At 43.6% G+C, this 18,645-nt stretch overlaps 1 protein-coding gene across 4 annotated transcripts in view; it reads left to right on the plus strand.

Moving 5' to 3' along the window:
• Positions 1-18,645, plus strand: part of POPDC1 (popeye domain cAMP effector 1) — a 227,341-nt gene that overhangs the window by 49,881 nt on the left and 158,815 nt on the right. For 2 of the 4 annotated variants that reach the window (XM_077289644.1, XM_077289642.1), the window contains exon 2: positions 15,042-15,122. The exons of the other annotated variants lie outside the window; for them this stretch is intronic. In XM_077289644.1, coding sequence (XP_077145759.1) covers positions 15,095-15,122 — 28 coding nt within the window. In that variant the 5' untranslated portion in view covers positions 15,042-15,094. The remainder of the gene's footprint in view (positions 1-15,041; positions 15,123-18,645) is intronic. 4 annotated transcript variants of the gene reach the window in all.

Genomic DNA, 18,645 nt, shown 5'->3' on the forward strand with positions numbered 1-18,645 from the left:
GACTAACTCGAATCAGGAAATCCTCCCTGTCAGCTGCAGCTGACCCCCCATCTAGTGGCTAATATTATAACTGCACTTACCCTATTTACTAAAGATGCACAATGGAAAATATGTACTGCAGCATTAATAGTTAAATACAACGTCACATCCAAAATACCGTAAGACATCTAGGTACATAACATGTACATATAATATTCACAATAAGACATACCGAGACGAGTGTGGGGCATATAGTACCACCTTTGTATCACCTTACAGCTGTATGATTCTCTTAGCAGTGTTTTGCTGGCAAACTTAGGGTCCTGACATTCAATTGGATATTACTCTGACGTATACCACTTTCCCAAAGGTTGTTGCAGTCCAAGTACACCCCATAAATGGCATTAGTATTCACTTGTGGCAGTGGTCTCATTCATCAATCTAACGTGGCTTCCATACGGAAAAAAATGTTCAACCCCTTAACGACCACCGATACGCCTGGGGTAGCCGAGACCCCAGAGAACATGATTTGGGTCGGTTTCTACCATCCCCAGTAATGTGATCACTGTTATTCACCGAATAACGGAGGTTACAAAAAAAAGTCAGATTTTCAATTCATTTCTCCTCTGATATAATCTAGCATACCAGAGGAGAGAGAAATGGGGTCCCTCGAGCCCCACCGGTACTTCCATCATTCCCAGACCCACCTGCTCAGTCCCCCAGCTCTCCACGTCATCTTTCTGGAAGAAAATGGCGGGCGCATGTGCAGTGAGCCCCCTCCCCCCCCGAGATCTGCCAGCCAACACCAGGCATCAGTAGGAGATTTTTCCTATTGGTTCATTTTCATCACTCTGATAGGGTCTATCACAGTGATCAATCACAGTGATCAAAATAAACTTAATAATAATAATAATTTTTTCCCATTCTTTGCAATTAGGGTTGGGGTTAGGGTTAGAGCTGTGGATAGGGTTGGGATTAGGGTAGGGGTTGGGGTTAGGATGAGGGGTGTGTTAGGGTTGGAGTTAGGGGTTTCCACTGTTTAGGCACATCAGGAGGTGTCCAAACGCGACATGGTGCTCCCCATCGATTCCAGCTAGTTTTGCATTCAAGAAGTCAAACAGTGCTCCCTCCTTTCTGAGCCATGCCAAGTGCCCAAACAGTGGCTTTCCCCCCACATACGGGGTATTTTCAGCATGAGAAAATATTCAGAAAAATTCCCACGCTCGAGTTCATATGAGGTTATGCCAGCAGGGGGCGCAGCACCGCAAGTCTAGGTAGCTACGTTCCCCTTCTTCCCATTCATTCCCCAGTTTTTACAGGCATGGGCGGCTGCATTAGCAGGCTCCTGGCTGTTAAATTATTTAGCCCCATCAGATGGATTTACATCATGGGACGTGACTGAGCACCGGAAAGGTATGGGATATTGTTGTTTTTTTATTTTTCCTTTTTTACAGAACGAGGGTCGTCATTTGGATTGAATATAATAAACTATTAAAACACCATGTGTCTTTATTTCATTAAAATACTTTTTTCCTAATGTGTGTGTGTTTTATTAACCATTTACTACTATTGGATTAATAATGGATAGGTTTCTTATTGACACCTCTCCATTATTAACCTGGCTTAATGTCACCTTACAATAGCAAGGTGACATTAACCCTTTATTACCCCATATCCCACCTCTACAGGGGAGTGGGAAGAGAGAGGCTAAGTGCCAGAATAGGCGCATCTTACAGATGAGCCTTTTCTGGGGTGGCTGGGGGCAGATATTTTTAGCCAGGGGGGGGGGGGATCCTATAACCATGGTACCTCCCTAGGCTATTAATATCTGCCCTCAGTCACTGGCTTTCCCACTCTGTCGGAGAAAATTGCACGGGAACCCACTCCAGTTTTTTCCACGATTTTAACTCTTTATTTTAACAGCTAGAGAACCCAAATTTTGCGCACACACACACACACTACTAACATTAGTAGTGAGGAATATGCAAAACAAAGGGATATGAAATGGTTTACTGTATGTAAACCATGTCTCATATCCTGACGGGTTTGGGAAGGAGATAGCAAAAGCCGACAATTGAATTACCGGCTTTTATCCAATAATCTAGATAGGCTAGCCGGATCCGTCCAAAAAACGGATCCTTCTTATCAGTTTTTCACAATATGCGCCGGATCCAGTTTTTCCAACATTCGCCGGATTTAGCCTGACACTGAAAACCTGATGTGTGAAAGTAGCCTTATTGTTTTGTTTCTCTGAGGGCACAGGGATTGCTGTGGAAACAACTACACTTACTGCAGACTCTAACAATAAATAGACTAGATTTATGTTTGAGCTCTGGGCATTGTGAATACTTTAGTACATACAGTGGGGCAAAAAAGTATTTAGTCATTCAGCATTAGTGCAAGTTCCACCACTTAAAAAGATGAGAGGCGTCTGTAATTTACATCATAGGTAGACCTCAACTATGGGAGACAAACTGAGAAAAAAAAATCCAGAAAATCACATTGTCTGTTTTTTTATCATTTTATTTGCATATTATGGTGGAAAATAAGTATTTGGTCAGAAACAAAATTTCATCTCAATACTTTGTAATATATCCTTGAGGTCAAACGTTTTCTGTAAGTCTTCACAAGGTTGCCACACACTGTTGTTGGTATGTTGGCCCATTCCTCCATGCAGATCTCCTCTAGAGCAGTGATGTTTTTGGCTTTTTTGCCCCACTGTAGCAATTTTTCACCTCAGAGGAAACACTATTTTATAACTCACATTTTTTACAATATGAGTCACAAAATAGTCTATACATTTTGCTCTGCTGATCTTGACATCGGTGTGAAGTAAATCTGCATCAAAATCCACAAATGTGTTGTGTGCTGAGTTTCAACAGTTTGTACCCTATTAGTGATGAGCGAGTGTACTCGTTGCTCGGGTTTTCCTGAGCATGCTCGGGTGATCTCCGAGTATTTGTTAGGCCTGCGTCACACTCGGCGTAAGACAATACGGTCCGTATTTTACGGCCGTAATACGGAGAAATGTTCCCAAAATAGTGATCCGTAGGCAGGGTGTGTCAGCGTATTTTGCGCATGGCATCCTCCGTATGTAATCCGTATGGCATCCGTACTGCGATATTTTCTCGCAGGCTTGCAAAACCGACATCTAATGGATTTATGTGCTCAAATGTTCGGGAAAACATATATACAGTATATATATATATATATATATATATATATATATATATATATATATATATATATATATATAATGTCATTGAGACACATATATATACAGTGGGGCAAAAAAGTATTTAGTCATTCAGCAATAGTGCAAGTTCCACCACTTCAAAAGATGAGAGGCGTCTGTAATTTACATCATAGGTAGACCTCAACTATGGGAGACAAACTGAGAAAAAAAAATCCAGAAAATCACATTGTCTGTTTTTTTATCATTTTATTTGCATATTATGGTGGAAAATAAGTATTTGGTCAGAAACAAAATTTCATCTCAATACTTTGTAATATATCCTTTGTTGGCAATGACAGAGGTCAAACGTTTTCTGTAAGTCTTCACAAGGTTGCCACACACTGTTGTTGGTATGTTGGCCCATTCCTCCATGCAGATCTCCTCTAGAGCAGTGATGTTTTTGGCTTTTCGCTTGGCAACACGGACTTTCAACTCCTTCCAAAGGTTTTCTATAGGGTTGAGATCTGGAGACTGGCTAGGCCACTCCAGGACCTTGAAATGCTTCTTACGAAGCCACTCCTTCGTTGCCCTGGCGGTGTGCTTTGGATCATTGTCATGTTGAATGACCCAGCAACGTTTCATCTTCAATGCCCTTGCAGATGGAAGGAGGTTTGCACTCAAAATCTCACGATACATGGCCCCATTCATTCTTTCATGTACCCGTATCAGTCGTCCTGGCCCCTTTGCAGAGAAACAGCCCCAAAGCATGATGTTTCCACCACCATGCTTTACAGTAGGTATGGTGTTTGATGGATGCAACTCGGTATTCTTTTTCCTCCAAACACGACAAGTTGTGTTTCTACCAAACAGTTCCAGTTTGGTTTCATCAGACCATAGGACATTCTCCCAAAACTCCTCTGGATCATCCAAATGCTCTCTAGCAAACTTCAGACGGGCCCGGACATGTACTGGCTTAAGCAGTGGGACACGTCTGGCACTGCAGGATCTGAGTCCATGGTGGCGTAGTGTGTTACTTATGGTAGGCCTTGTTACATTGGTCCCAGCTCTCTGCAGTTCATTCACTAGGTCCCCCCGCGTGGTTCTGGGATTTTTGCTCACCGTTCTTGTGATCATTCTGACCCCACGGGGTGGGATTTTGCGTGGAGCCCCAGATCGAGGGAGATTATCAGTGGTCTTGAATGTCTTCTATTTTCTAATTATTGCTCCCACTGTTGATTTCTTCACTCCAAGCTGGTTGGCTATTGCAGATTCAGTCTTCCCAGCCTGGTGCAGGGCTACAATTTTGTTTCTGGTGTCCTTTGACAGCTCTTTGGTCTTCCCCATAGTGGAGTTTGGAGTCAGACTGTTTGAGGGTGTGCACAGGTGTCTTTTTATACTGATAACAAGTTTAAACAGGTGCCATTACTACAGGTAATGAGTGGAGGAAAGAGGAGACTCTTAAAGAAGAAGTTACAGGTCTGTGAGAGCCAGAAATCTTGATTGTTTGTTTCTGACCAAATACTTATTTTCCACCATAATATGCAAATAAAATGATAAAAAAACAGACAATGTGATTTTCTGGATTTTTTGTTCTCAGTTTGTCTCCCATAGTTGAGGTCTACCTATGATGTAAATTACAGACGCCTCTCATCTTTTTAAGTGGTGGAACTTGCACTGTTGCTGAATGACTAAATACTTTTTTGCCCCACTGTATATATAGTCTGTATTTATATTTACTACAGCGCGATATCTGTGAAAAGCCGGTAATTCAATTGCCGGCTTTTCATTTCTCCTTCCCAAACCCGACAGGATATGAGACATGGTTTACATACAGTAAACCATCTCATATCCCCATTTTTTTTGCATATTCCACACTACTAATGTTAGTAGTGTGTGTATGCAAAATTTGGGTGCTGTAGCTGCTAAAATAAAGGGTTAAATGGCGGAAAAAATTGGCGTGGGCTCCCGCGCAATTTTCTCTGCCAGAGTGGTAAAGCCAGTGACTGACGGCAGATATTAATAGCCAGGAGAGGGTCCATGGTTATTGGCCCCCCGTGGCTAAAAACATCTGCCCCCAGCCACCCCAGAAAAGGCACATCTGGAAGATGCGCCTGTTCTGGCACTTGGCCACTCTCTTCCCATTCCCGTGTAGCGGTGGGATATGGGGTAATGAAGGGTTAATGCCACCTTGCTATTGTAAGGTGACATTAAGCCAGATTAATAATGGAGAGGCGTCAATTATGACACCTCTCCATTATTAATCCAATTGTTTGAAAGGGTTAAAAAACACACACACATGATTTAAAAGTATTTTAATGAAATAAACACAGCGGTTGTTTTAATATTTTATTGCTCTCTCAATCCATTTGCAGAGCCTCGCTTGGCAAAACAATAAACCCACAATATACATACCTTCTGCTGACCCGTCACGTCCCACGAGGTAATCCATCTGAAGGGGTTAAAATAATTTACAAGCAGGAGCCCTGCAAATGCAGCTGTGCTCGTGCTTGTAATTCCCCGGCTAATGAAGGAAATGTAGGTCATTGACCTACATTTCCTTCAGTCGCGGTGATGCGCCCTGTTGTGAATTTGCTTTTTGCTCCCTCTAGTGGTTACTAGTTTTTTGACTCTGGTTTTTCTGTCATTCCTTTTATCCGCACCTGGGTCGTTAGTTAGGGGTGTTGCTATATAAGCTCCCTGGACCTTCAGTTCAATGCCTGGCAACGTAGTTATCAGAGCTAGTCTGCTGTGCTCTTGTCTACTGATCCTGGTTCCAGTTATATCAGCTAAGTCTGCCTTTTGCTTTTTGCTATTTGTTTTGGTTTTGTATTTTTGTCCAGCTTGTTCCATATCTATATCCTGACCTTTGCTGGAAGCTCTAGGGGGCTGGTGTTCTCCCCCCGGACCGTTAGACGGTTCGGGGGTTCTTGAATTTCCAGTGTGGATTTTGATAGGGTTTTTGTTGACCATATAAGTTACCTTTCTTTATTCTGCTATCAGTTAGCGGGCCTCTCTGTGCTAAACCTGGTTCATTTCTGTGTTTGTCATTTCCTCTTACCTCACCGTTATTATTTGTGGGGGGCTTCTATCCAGCTTTGGGGTCCCCTTCTCTGGAGGCAAGAAAGGTCTTTTGTTTTCCTCTACTAGGGGTAGCTAGATTCTCCGGCTGGAGCGTGTCATCTAGAATCAACGTAGGAATGATCCCCGGCTACTTCTAGTGTTGGCGTTAGGAGTAGATATATGGTCAACCCAGTTACCACTGCCCTATGAGCTGGATTTTTGTATTCTGCAGACTTCCACGTTCCTCTGAGACCCTCGCCATTGGGGTCATAACAGTTTGCCAGGCCGGAATTAAATGTTTAATGCATTGCAGAAGAGGGATTATAAGAAAGAAGATTCTGAGTTTTTTTTTTTTTCTTCTTCCCCTTTACCTCAGAGTGGCTATGCTTGCTGCAGACATGAATGTCCAGACCTTGATTACAAGTGTGGACCAGCTGGCTACTCGTGTGCAGGGCATACAAGACTATGTTATCAGAAATCCTAGGTCAGAACCTAAAATACCGATTCCTGAACTGTTTTCCGGAGACAGGTTTAAGTTTAGGAATTTCATGAATAATTGTAAGTTGTTTTTGTCCCTGAGACCCTGTTCATCTGGAGACTCTGCTCAGCAAGTAAAAATTGTTATTTCGTTCTTACGGGGCGACCCTCAGGATTGGGCTTTTTCACTGGCGCCAGGAGATCCGGCATTGGCTGATATTAATGCGTTTTTTCTGGCGCTCGGTTTACTTTATGAGGAACCCAATCTTGAGATTCAGGCAGAAAAGGCCTTGCTGGCTATGTCTCAGGGGCAGGACGAGGCTGAAGTGTATTGCCAAAAATTTCGGAAATGGTCCGTGCTGACACATTGGAACGAGTGTGCACTGGCCGCTAACTTTAGAAATGGCCTTTCTGAAGCCATTAAGAATGTTATGGTGGGTTTTCCCATTCCCACAGGTCTGAATGATACTATGGCACTGGCTATTCAAATTGACCGGCGGTTGCGGGAGCGCAAAACCGCAAATTCCCTCATGGTGTTGTCTGAACAGACACCTGATTCGGTGCAATGTGATAGAAAAACCGCAAATTCCCTCATGGTGTTGTCTGAACAGACACCTGATTTAATGCAATGTGATAGAATCCTGACTAGAAATGAGCGGAAAATTCATAGACGCCGGAATGGCTTGTGCTACTACTGTGGTGATTCTACACATGTTATCTCAGCATGCTCTAAACGTATAGCTAAGGTTGTTAGTCCTGTCACCGTTGGTAATTTGCAACCTAAATTTATTCTGTCTGTAACTTTGATTTGCTCACTGTCATCTTATCCTGTCATGGCGTTTGTAGATTCAGGTGCTGCCCTGAGTCTTATGGATCTGTCTTTTGCTAAGCACTGTGGTTTTACTCTTGAACCATTAGAAAATCCTATTCCTCTTAGGGGTATTGATGCTACGCCATTGGCAGCAAATAAACCGCAGTATTGGACACAGGTTACCATGTGCATGACTCCTGAACACCGCGAGGTGATACGTTTCCTGGTTTTACATAAAATGCATGATTTGGTTGTTTTAGGGCTGCCATGGTTACAGACCCATAATCCAGTCCTGGACTGGAAGGCTATGTCAGTCTCAAGTTGGGGCTGTCGGGGTATTCATGGGGATTCCCTGCCTGTGTCTATTGCTTCTTCTACGCCTTCAGAAGTTCCGGAGTATTTGTCTGATTATCAGGATGTCTTCAGTGAGTCTGAGTCCAGTGCACTGCCTCCTCATAGGGACTGTGACTGTGCTATAGATTTGATCCCAGGCAGTAAATTTCCTAAGGGAAGACTGTTTAATCTGTCGGTACCTGAACATACCGCTATGCGTTCATATATCAAGGAGTCTCTGGAGAAAGGACATATTCGTCCGTCTTCTTCCCCTCTTGGTGCGGGATTCTTTTTTGTGGCAAAAAAGGACGGATCTTTGAGACCTTGTATTGATTATCGGCTTTTAAATAAGATCACTGTCAAATTTCAGTATCCTTTACCGCTGTTGTCTGACTTGTTTGCCCGGATTAAAGGTGCCAAGTGGTTCACCAAGATAGACCTTCGTGGTGCGTACAACCTTGTGCGCATTAAGCAAGGTGATGAATGGAAAACCGCATTCAATACGCCCGAAGGTCATTTTGAGTACTTGGTGATGCCTTTTGGGCTCTCCAATGCGCCTTCAGTTTTTCAGTCCTTTATGCATGACATTTTCCGGAAGTATCTGGATAAATTTTTGATTGTTTATCTGGATGATATTTTGGTTTTTTCTGATAATTGGGATTCGCATGTGGAGCAGGTCAGGTTGGTCTTTAAAATTTTGCGTGAAAATTCTTTGTTTGTCAAGGGCTCAAAGTGTCTCTTTGGTGTACAGAAGGTTCCCTTTTTGGGGTTCATTTTTTCCCCTTCTGCTGTGGAGATGGACCCAGTCAAGGTCCGAGCTATTCTTGATTGGACTCAGCCCTCGTCAGTTAAGAGTCTTCAGAAGTTCTTGGGTTTCGCTAACTTCTACCGTCGTTTTATCGCTAATTTTTCTAGCATTGTGAAACCTTTGACGGATATGACCAAGAAGGGCTCCGATGTAGCTAACTGGGCTCCTGCTGCCGTGGAGGCTTTCCAGGAGTTGAAACGCCGGTTTACTTCGGCGCCTGTTTTGTGCCAGCCCGATGTCTCACTTCCCTTTCAGGTTGAGGTGGATGCTTCAGAGATTGGAGCAGGGGCCGTTTTGTCGCAGAGAGGCCCTGGTTGCTCGGTTATGAAACCTTGTGCCTTTTTCTCTAGGAAGTTTTCGCCTGCCGAGCGAAATTATGATGTGGGCAATCGGGAGTTGTTGGCCATGAAATGGGCATTTGAGGAGTGGCGTCATTGGCTCGAGGGTGCTAAGCATCGTGTGGTGGTCTTGACTGATCACAAAAATCTGATGTATCTCGAGTCTGCTAAACGCCTTAATCCGAGACAGGCCCGCTGGTCATTGTTTTTCTCCCGCTTTGATTTTGTTGTCTCGTATTTACCAGGTTCAAAGAATGTGAAGGCCGATGCTCTTTCTAGGAGCTTTGTGCCTGATGCTCCTGGAGTCGCTGATCCTGTTGGTATTCTTAAAGATGGAGTTATCTTGTCAGCTATTTCTCCGGATCTGCGACGTGTGTTGCAGAGATTTCAGGCTGATAGGCCTGAGTCTTGTCCACCTGACAGATTGTTTGTCCCGGATAAGTGGACCAGCAGAGTCATTTCCGAGGTTCATTCCTCGGTGTTGGCAGGTCACCCGGGAATTTTTGGCACCAGAGATCTGGTGGCCAGGTCCTTTTGGTGGCCTTCCTTGTCAAGGGATGTGCGGTCATTTGTGCAGTCCTGTGGGACTTGTGCTCGAGCTAAGCCTTGCTGTTCTCGTGCCAGCGGTTTGCTCTTGCCCTTGCCTGTCCCGAAGAGACCTTGGACACATATCTCCATGGATTTCATTTCTGATCTTCCGCTATCTCAGGGCATGTCCGTTATCTGGGTGATATGTGATCGCTTCTCAAAGATGGTCCATTTGGTTCCTTTGCCTAAGCTGCCTTCCTCTTCCGATCTGGTTCCTGTGTTTTTCCAGAACGTGGTTCGTTTGCACGGCATCCCTGAGAATATTGTGTCAGACAGAGGATCCCAGTTCGTTTCCAGGTTCTGGCGATCCTTTTGTAGTAGGATGGGCATTGATTTGTCGTTTTCGTCTGCTTTCCATCCTCAGACTAATGGACAGACGGAGCGAACCAATCAGACTTTGGAGGCTTATTTGAGGTGTTTTGTCTCTGCTGATCAGGACGATTGGGTGACATTCTTGCCGTTGGCTGAGTTTGCCCTTAATAATCGGGCTAGTTCCGCCACCTTGGTTTCGCCTTTTTTCTGCAACTCTGGTTTCCATCCTCGCTTTTCTTCGGGTCATGTGGAGTCTTCTGACTGTCCTGGGGTGGATTCTGTGGTGGATAGGTTGCAGCGGATCTGGGATCATGTGGTGGACAACTTGAAGTTGTCACAGGAGAGGGCTCAGCGCTTTGCCAACCGCCGCCGCGGTGTGGGTCCCCGACTACGCGTTGGGGATTTGGTATGGCTTTCTTCCCGCTTTGTTCCTATGAAGGTCTCCTCTCCCAAATTTAAACCTCGTTTTATTGGGCCTTACAAGATATTGGAAATCCTTAATCCTGTATCTTTTCGTCTGGATCTTCCTGTGTCGTTTGCTATTCACAATGTATTTCATAGGTCCTTGTTGCGGCGGTACATTGTGCCTGTAGTTCCTTCTGCTGAGCCTCCTGCTCCGGTGTTGGTTGAGGGCGAGTTGGAGTACGTGGTGGAGAAGATCTTGGATTCTCGCCTCTCCAGGCGGAGGCTTCAGTACCTGGTCAAGTGGAAGGGCTATGGTCAGGAGGATAATTCCTGGGTGGTCGCCTCTGATGTTCATGCGGCCGATTTAGTTCGTGCCTTTCATGCCGCTCATCCTGATCACCCTGGTGGTCGTGGTGAGGGTTCGGTGACCCCTCACTAAGGGGGGGGTACTGTTGTGAATTTGCTTTTTGCTCCCTCTAGTGGTTACTAGTTTTTTGACTCTGGTTTTTCTGTCATTCCTTTTATCCGCACCTGGGTCGTTAGTTAGGGGTGTTGCTATATAAGCTCCCTGGACCTTCAGTTCAATGCCTGGCAACGTAGTTATCAGAGCTAGTCTGCTGTGCTCTTGTCTACTGATCCTGGTTCCAGTTATATCAGCTAAGTCTGCCTTTTGCTTTTTGCTATTTGTTTTGGTTTTGTATTTTTGTCCAGCTTGTTCCATATCTATATCCTGACCTTTGCTGGAAGCTCTAGGGGGCTGGTGTTCTCCCCCCGGACCGTTAGACGGTTCGGGGGTTCTTGAATTTCCAGTGTGGATTTTGATAGGGTTTTTGTTGACCATATAAGTTACCTTTCTTTATTCTGCTATCAGTTAGCGGGCCTCTCTGTGCTAAACCTGGTTCATTTCTGTGTTTGTCATTTCCTCTTACCTCACCGTTATTATTTGTGGGGGGCTTCTATCCAGCTTTGGGGTCCCCTTCTCTGGAGGCAAGAAAGGTCTTTTGTTTTCCTCTACTAGGGGTAGCTAGATTCTCCGGCTGGAGCGTGTCATCTAGAATCAACGTAGGAATGATCCCCGGCTACTTCTAGTGTTGGCGTTAGGAGTAGATATATGGTCAACCCAGTTACCACTGCCCTATGAGCTGGATTTTTGTATTCTGCAGACTTCCACGTTCCTCTGAGACCCTCGCCATTGGGGTCATAACAGCGCCCCCTGGTGGATGTCCTCATATGATCTGGAGCGTGGGAAAAAGTTCCCAGGCTGCAGTTCATGAGAACATCCAGCAGGGGCGCATCACCGCGACTGAAGGAAATGTAGGTCAATGACCTACATTTCCTTCATTCGCCGGGGAATTACAAGCACGAGCACAGCTGCATTTGCAGGGCTTATGCTTGTAAATTATTTTAACCCCTTCAGATGGATTACCTCGTGGGATGTGATGGGTCAGCAGAAGGTATGTATATTGTGGGTTTATTGTTTTGCCAAGCGAGGGTCTGCAAATGGATTGAGAGAGCAATAAAATATTAAAACAACCGCTGTGTTTATTTCATTAAAATACTTTTAAATCATGTGTGTGTGTTTTTTAACCCTTTCAAACAATTGGATTAATAATGGATAGGTGTCATAATTGACGCCTCTCCATTATTAATCTGGCTTAATGTCACCTTACAATAGCAAGGTGGCATTAACCCTTCATTACCCCATATCCCACCGCTACACGGGAATGGGAAGAGAGTGGCCAAGTGCCAGAATAGGCGCATCTTCCAGATGTGCCTTTTCTGGGGTGGCTGGGGGCAGATGTTTTTAGCCACGGGGGGCCAATAACCATGGACCCTCTCTAGGCTATTAATATCTGCCGTCAGTCACTGGCTTTACCACTCTAGCGGAGAAAATTGCGCGGGAGCCCACGCCAATTTTTTCCGCCATTTAACCCTTTATTTTAGGAGCTACAGCGCTGAAATTTTGCACATACACACTACTAACATTAGTAGTGTGGAATATGCAAAAAAAAAGGGGATATGAGATGGTTTACTGTATGTAAACCATGTCTCATATCCTGTCGGGTTTAGGCAGGAGAAATGAAAAGCCGGCAATTGAATTACCGACTTTTCACTAACACCGCTGCGTATTTCTCGCAAGTTACACTGCTGGTCCGTGTGGAATCCGTATTTTTCTCGCCCCCATAGACTTTCATTGGCGTGTTTTTTGCGTGATACGCTGACAAACGCAGCATGCTGCGATTTTCTGCGGCCGTAGAACGCCGTATATTACGGATCCGTAGTATGCGGCTGATAGGACGAGACCCATTGAGAAGCATTGTGCCATATGTTATGCGAGTTTTACGCACGTAGTTTCTGCGCTCTTACGTCCGTAAAACTCGCATGTGTGACAGCGGCCTTAGTATTCGGAGATTAAGTTTTCATCGCATCAGCTGAATGATTTACAGCTATTAACCAGGCTGAGTACATGTGGGGAAAAACCTTCACAAACATGGAAGCCAATGCCACAAATAAGAATAAAGTTTAAACAAATTTTTTATTAAACAATAAAATTTCACACAAAAACGGAGACACAAATGCACAAAATAGTGCCGCCATATACAGGGTAATATGGTTAGCAAAATATGTATACAAAAATCCATATACTAGTAACAATCCAAAAAAAGACGCAAAAAAACCCAATCCAAATTCAAATAACAAGAATAGGGCTAACTATGTAGATGCCCTGGATATATCAACCAAAATGTAGCGCTAAATATGTACCCATATAAGGATAATATACAGGGTGAAATGCTTAATGCATATGTAGCCACATAGAAATAGTATATAAAGTGTAGTACTTAATATATGCCACATAAGGATAGTATACAAAGTGCAGTGCTTAATATATATACATAGCCACATAGGGATAGTATACAAAGTGCTTAGTGCCATACAAGTAGTTGCAATAATGCAGATAAGTAATAAATCCCAGACTATTATAGTCATATCGCTACTGCCATAGCCATACTATTAAAAGCTATCATGGGTAAACGACAATCCATAGCATTTGCTATGGATTGTCTTTTACCCATGATAGCTTTTAATAGTATGGCTATGGCAGTAGCGATATGACTATAATAGTCTGGGATTTATTACTTATCTGCATTATTGCAACTACTTGTATGGCACTAAGCACTTTGTATACTATTCCCATGTGGCTAGTTATATATATATATTAAGCACTGCACTTTTTATACCATCCCTATGTGGCTATATATACACTAAGTATTGCATTTTGTGTATTATTTTTATCTGGCTATATATGCATTAAGCACTGCACTTTGTATACTATCCCTATGTGGCTATGTATATATATTAAGCACTGCACTTTGTATACTATCCTTATGTGGCATATATTAAGTACTACACTTTATATACTATTTCTATGTGGCTACATATGCATTAAGCATTTCACCCTGTATATTATCCTTATATGGCCGGGGACACACTGGTGCGAGATACGGCCGAGTCTCGCTGGTTAAAAGCAAGCTGTGGCACCTGCACTCCGGAGCGGAGCGTGCGGCTGCATAGCAATACATGGAGCTGCACGCTCCGCTCCGGACTGCAGGTGCCACAGCTTGCTTTTAACCAGCGAGACTCGGCCGTATCTCGCACCAGTGTGTCCCCGGCCTAAGGGTACATATTTAGCGCTACATTTTGGTTGATATATCCAGGGCATCTACATAGTTAGCCCTATTCTTGTTATTTGAATTTGGATTGGGTTTTTTTGCGTCTTTTTTTGGATTGTTACTAGTATATGGATTTTTGTATACATATTTTGCTAACCATATTACCCTGTATATGGCGGCACTATTTTGTGCATTTGTGTCTCCGTTTTTGTGTGAAATTTTATTGTTTAATAAAAAATTTGTTTAAACTTTATTCTTATTTGTGGCATTGGCTTCCATGTTTGTGTAGGTTTTTCTTGAGTTCTAGGAAGTGCCATATTGTGTAGCCTGTTTTCTTATATGAGTACATGTGGGGGTTGCCTGGTTGCTAGAGAATCCCCACATGTATTCAGCCTGGCTAATAGCTGTATATCATTCAGCTGCCGCTATGAAAACTTAATCTCCGAACACTAAGGGTATGTGCACACGTCAGGATTTCTTGCAGAAATTTTCCTGACAAAAAAACGGAAATTTCTGCCAGAAATCCGCATGCGTTTTATGACGCTTTTTTGATGCGTTTTTTTGTTAGTTTTTTCCCAGATGCATAGAATTGCGGGAAAAACGCAGAAAATCCGCAAAATTAATGAACATGCTCATTTTTTTTACCGCAATGCGTTTTTTTCGCGGAAAAAAACGCATCCATGTGCACAAAACATGCAGAATGTATTCTAAATGATAGAATGCATAATGCATGCGTTTTTAATGAGTTTTTATAGCGTTTTTATCGCGAAAAAAACGCGAAAAAACCTGAACGTGTGCACATAGCCTAAGGCTGCCATCACACTAGCAGTATTTGGTCAGTATTTGTAAGCCAAAACCAGGAGTGGAACAAATAGAGGAAAAGTATAGTAGAAACATATGCACCACTTCTGTATTTATCACCCACTCCTGGTTTTGGCTTGCAAATAGTGATTTAAAATACTGACCAAATACTGCTAGTGTGACGGCAGCCTTAACAAATACTCGGAGGTCACCCAAGTGTGCTCGGGAAAACCCGAGCAACGAGTACACTCTCTCATCACTATTTCCTATGCGTTGTCGACAGGTGAAATCTGACATGAAAATCACAGCGTAAACTGTCATGCGCGTGCTGTGGTCATGATGGAGTGGCAGGAGGTAAATTACGGTATGTTCATTTTAATTTTTTTAGCAGAGCATCTTCATTTTTAAAGGTACTTATCTTGTATAGATCAAGATTTCAGATGTTGTGACTTTTTAGAATGCAGTGGAGAAATTATTCTTGTCCTCAAGGACTTTGTGGTTAACTTGTCAGCCAGCTCATATTTGTATGTGAAATGTTTGCCCTTAATGATTATTTTTAGTTTTTGCCATAAAATAAACTCTGTGCTGTACATTTTTTTTAATGTAATTTACGTACAGCATTTGTCAAATATACTTGGCTGTTTAAAGAAGCACTCACGAGTCCCATCTATATATTATTTTAATTTAATGTGTATATATGCATGTAACGTAGTGTGAGTTATTGATATACTCACCTACCGCTGCTCTCTCCGATATTCTGCTTTTTTCCTCAGTGATGTCACTGCACTTAAGACTAGCTGTCTCGCTATATCCATGAGCCAGAAGTCTATCTTAGGCCGTGTTCATACTGTAGAGATCTGTACTCACTTGGCTGCGGTTGAGGTAGGCATGGGAAGCGGTATTGTTGAAATGTCCAAACAAGTACAGTATATACTAGAGTATAAGCCCATTTTTTTAGGCTGAAAGTGCCCCTCTCGGCTTATACTCGAGGCATTGTCCCAGGGGGGAGGAGGAGCAGTGGCTGTGACATACTCACCTGCTCCTGACGAGGTCCCTGCATCTCCGGTCTCCGGGCGCTGACAGCTTCTTCCAGCGTTGAGCGGTCACATGGTACCGCTCATTACAGTAATGAATATGGACCCGACTCCACTCCCATAGGGGTGGAGCCGCATATTGATTACTGTAATGAGTGGTAACGGTGACCGCTCAACGCTGGAAGAAGCTGTCAGAGACCGGAGATGCAGGGACCACGCCAGGAGCAGGTGAGTATAATGGGGAGGGGAGAGTACTGCCCAATATTCACCTCTCCTCTTTCCGGGCGCCGCTCCGTCTTCCTCGTCCTCTGCAGTGACGCTCAGGTCAGAGGGTGCGATGACATGGTTAGTGTGCGCCGTCTGCCTGAACGTTAGTGCAGAGGACGTGGAAGACACAGCGGCGCCGGAACGAGGACCGGTGAGTATTGCAGGTGCCGGGGGCCTGAGCGACGAGAGGTGAGTATGTCACTTTTTTTTTTAATCGCAGCAACAGCATATGGGGCAAATATCTTTATGGAGCATCTTATGGGGCCATAATCAACGTTTGTGCAGCACTATATGGGGCAAATATCTCTATGGAGCATGTTATGGGGCCATAATCAACATTTGTGCAGCATTATATGGGGCAAATATCTCTATGGAGCATCTTATGGGGCCCTTATTAACCTTTATGCAGTACTGTATGTGGCAAATGTGTCTATGGAGCATCTTATGGGGCCATTATTAACCTTTGTGCAGCATTATATGGGGCATATTTTAATATGGAGCATCTTATGGGGCCCATCATGAACTGTATGGAGCATTATATGGGGCTCCTGATTCAATATGGATATTCAAAAACACTTAACCTACTGATGTCTCAATTAATTTTACTTTTATTGGTATCTATTTTTATTTCTGAAATTTACTGGTAGCTGCTGCATTGTCCACCCTAGGCTTATACTCGAGTCATTAAGTTTTCCCAGTTTTTTTGTGGCAAAATTAGGGGGGTCGGCTTATACTCGGGTCGGCTTATACTCGAGTATATACAGTATATTAAAACTGCATATACTGCTCTGAATAGAAAAACAAATGAACAGCCTTTTCTGACACACAGTGAAAACAAACATGAAAAAATAGTCCATATGGTATTGGGGGTTCCTTTGGCTCAGGTCAGTGCCTTTAGCACACACTGAAGGTGAACACAAACTGCAAGTAAATAGTCCATATCGCCCTGCAGGTCCGAACGCTCAGGTCATTGTCTTTGACAACACACACTGGAGGTCTCCATACCTCCAGCCACAGACACTGAATGAGGGACTCGGCCTCCATTTTATCTGCCAAACCACACTCCTGTGAGTGGTCATTACCACCTATCTCTTATGACCGCTCGTAAAACCCGGCCCTGGAATGGCCAAATAACTCTCTCAGCACTATACATGCTGGAGCATGCTTCCGAGCTCACACCACCACAGCTAACAGCTGCAGTGACGCATATCTCCCCTCAAGGACTCGTCCGGCGGCCATCTTACAATACTTTCTGCTTTTTAGATCAGTATTTGAAAGCCAAAATCAAGACGTAGATTTCCTCACGTGAGAGAATCAGATCAGTTATGCTAATGACACTTTAATCAAACTATGATCTGAATTTGATCCAAGTGTCAGTTTACTGTGATACAATTGTCTCGGAAAAGAGAATTGTAGCACAGGTGAGGAGAAGATGGAGAACTTAATTTTTCAATCAACTCCATTGTCTGAGTCCGCTGATGTCGGACTGCACTCTGATAATTTTCATGCACTCATAGACTTGAATGGAATCCGATTTGCGGAGCAAATTGCATCGTGCTGCGTTTTTTTCCCCCCACAGATAGATCTGGTCTGTTGAAAAACACGCAAATCTGCACATCCCAATTATATAACACTAGATGGTGGCCCGATTCTAACGCATCGGTTATTCTAGAATATGTATAACAGAACTTGTTCAGTAAACGTAAACGTAGCATATAACAGCCGACGTAGCATATAGTACAGCCCACGTAGCATATAGCACAGCCACGTAGCATATAAAACAGCCCACGTGGCATATAGCACAGCCACGTAGTATATAACACAGCCACATAGTATACAGCACAGCCACGTAGTATATAACACAGCCATGTAGTATATAGCACAGCCACATAGCATATAACACAGCCAACATAGCATATAGCACAGCCACGTAGTATATAACACAGCCACGTAGTATATCGCACAGCCACTTAGCATATAACACAACCACATAGCATATAGCACAGCTGCGTAGCATATAACAGCCCACGTAGTATATAGCACAGCCACGTAGCATATAGCACAGCCACGTAGCATATAGCACAGCCACGTAGTATATAGCACAGCCATGTAGCATATAACACAGCCCATGTAGCATATAGCACAGCCACGTAGCATATAGCACAGCCATGTAGTATCTAACACAGCCCACGTAGCATATAACAGAGCCCACGTAGTATATAGTACAGTCCACGTAGTATATAGCACAATCCACGTAGCATATAGTACAGTCGACGTAGTATATAGCACAGCCATGTAGTCTATAGCACAGCCATGTAGTATATAGCAGCCACGTAGTATATAACACAGCCCACATAGTATATAGCACAGTCCACATAGTATATAACACAGCCACATAGTATACAGCACAGCCACGTAGCATATAACACAGCCAACATAGCATATAGCACAGCCACGTAGTATATAACACAGCCACGTCGTATATAGCACAGCCACGTAGCATATAGCACAGCCGCATAGCATATAACAGCCCACGTAGTATATAGCACAGCCACATAGTATATAACACGGCCACATAGTATATAG

This window comes from Ranitomeya variabilis, chromosome 2, assembly GCF_051348905.1.
Source record: "Ranitomeya variabilis isolate aRanVar5 chromosome 2, aRanVar5.hap1, whole genome shotgun sequence".
NCBI classification, from domain to species: domain Eukaryota; kingdom Metazoa; phylum Chordata; class Amphibia; order Anura; family Dendrobatidae; genus Ranitomeya; species Ranitomeya variabilis.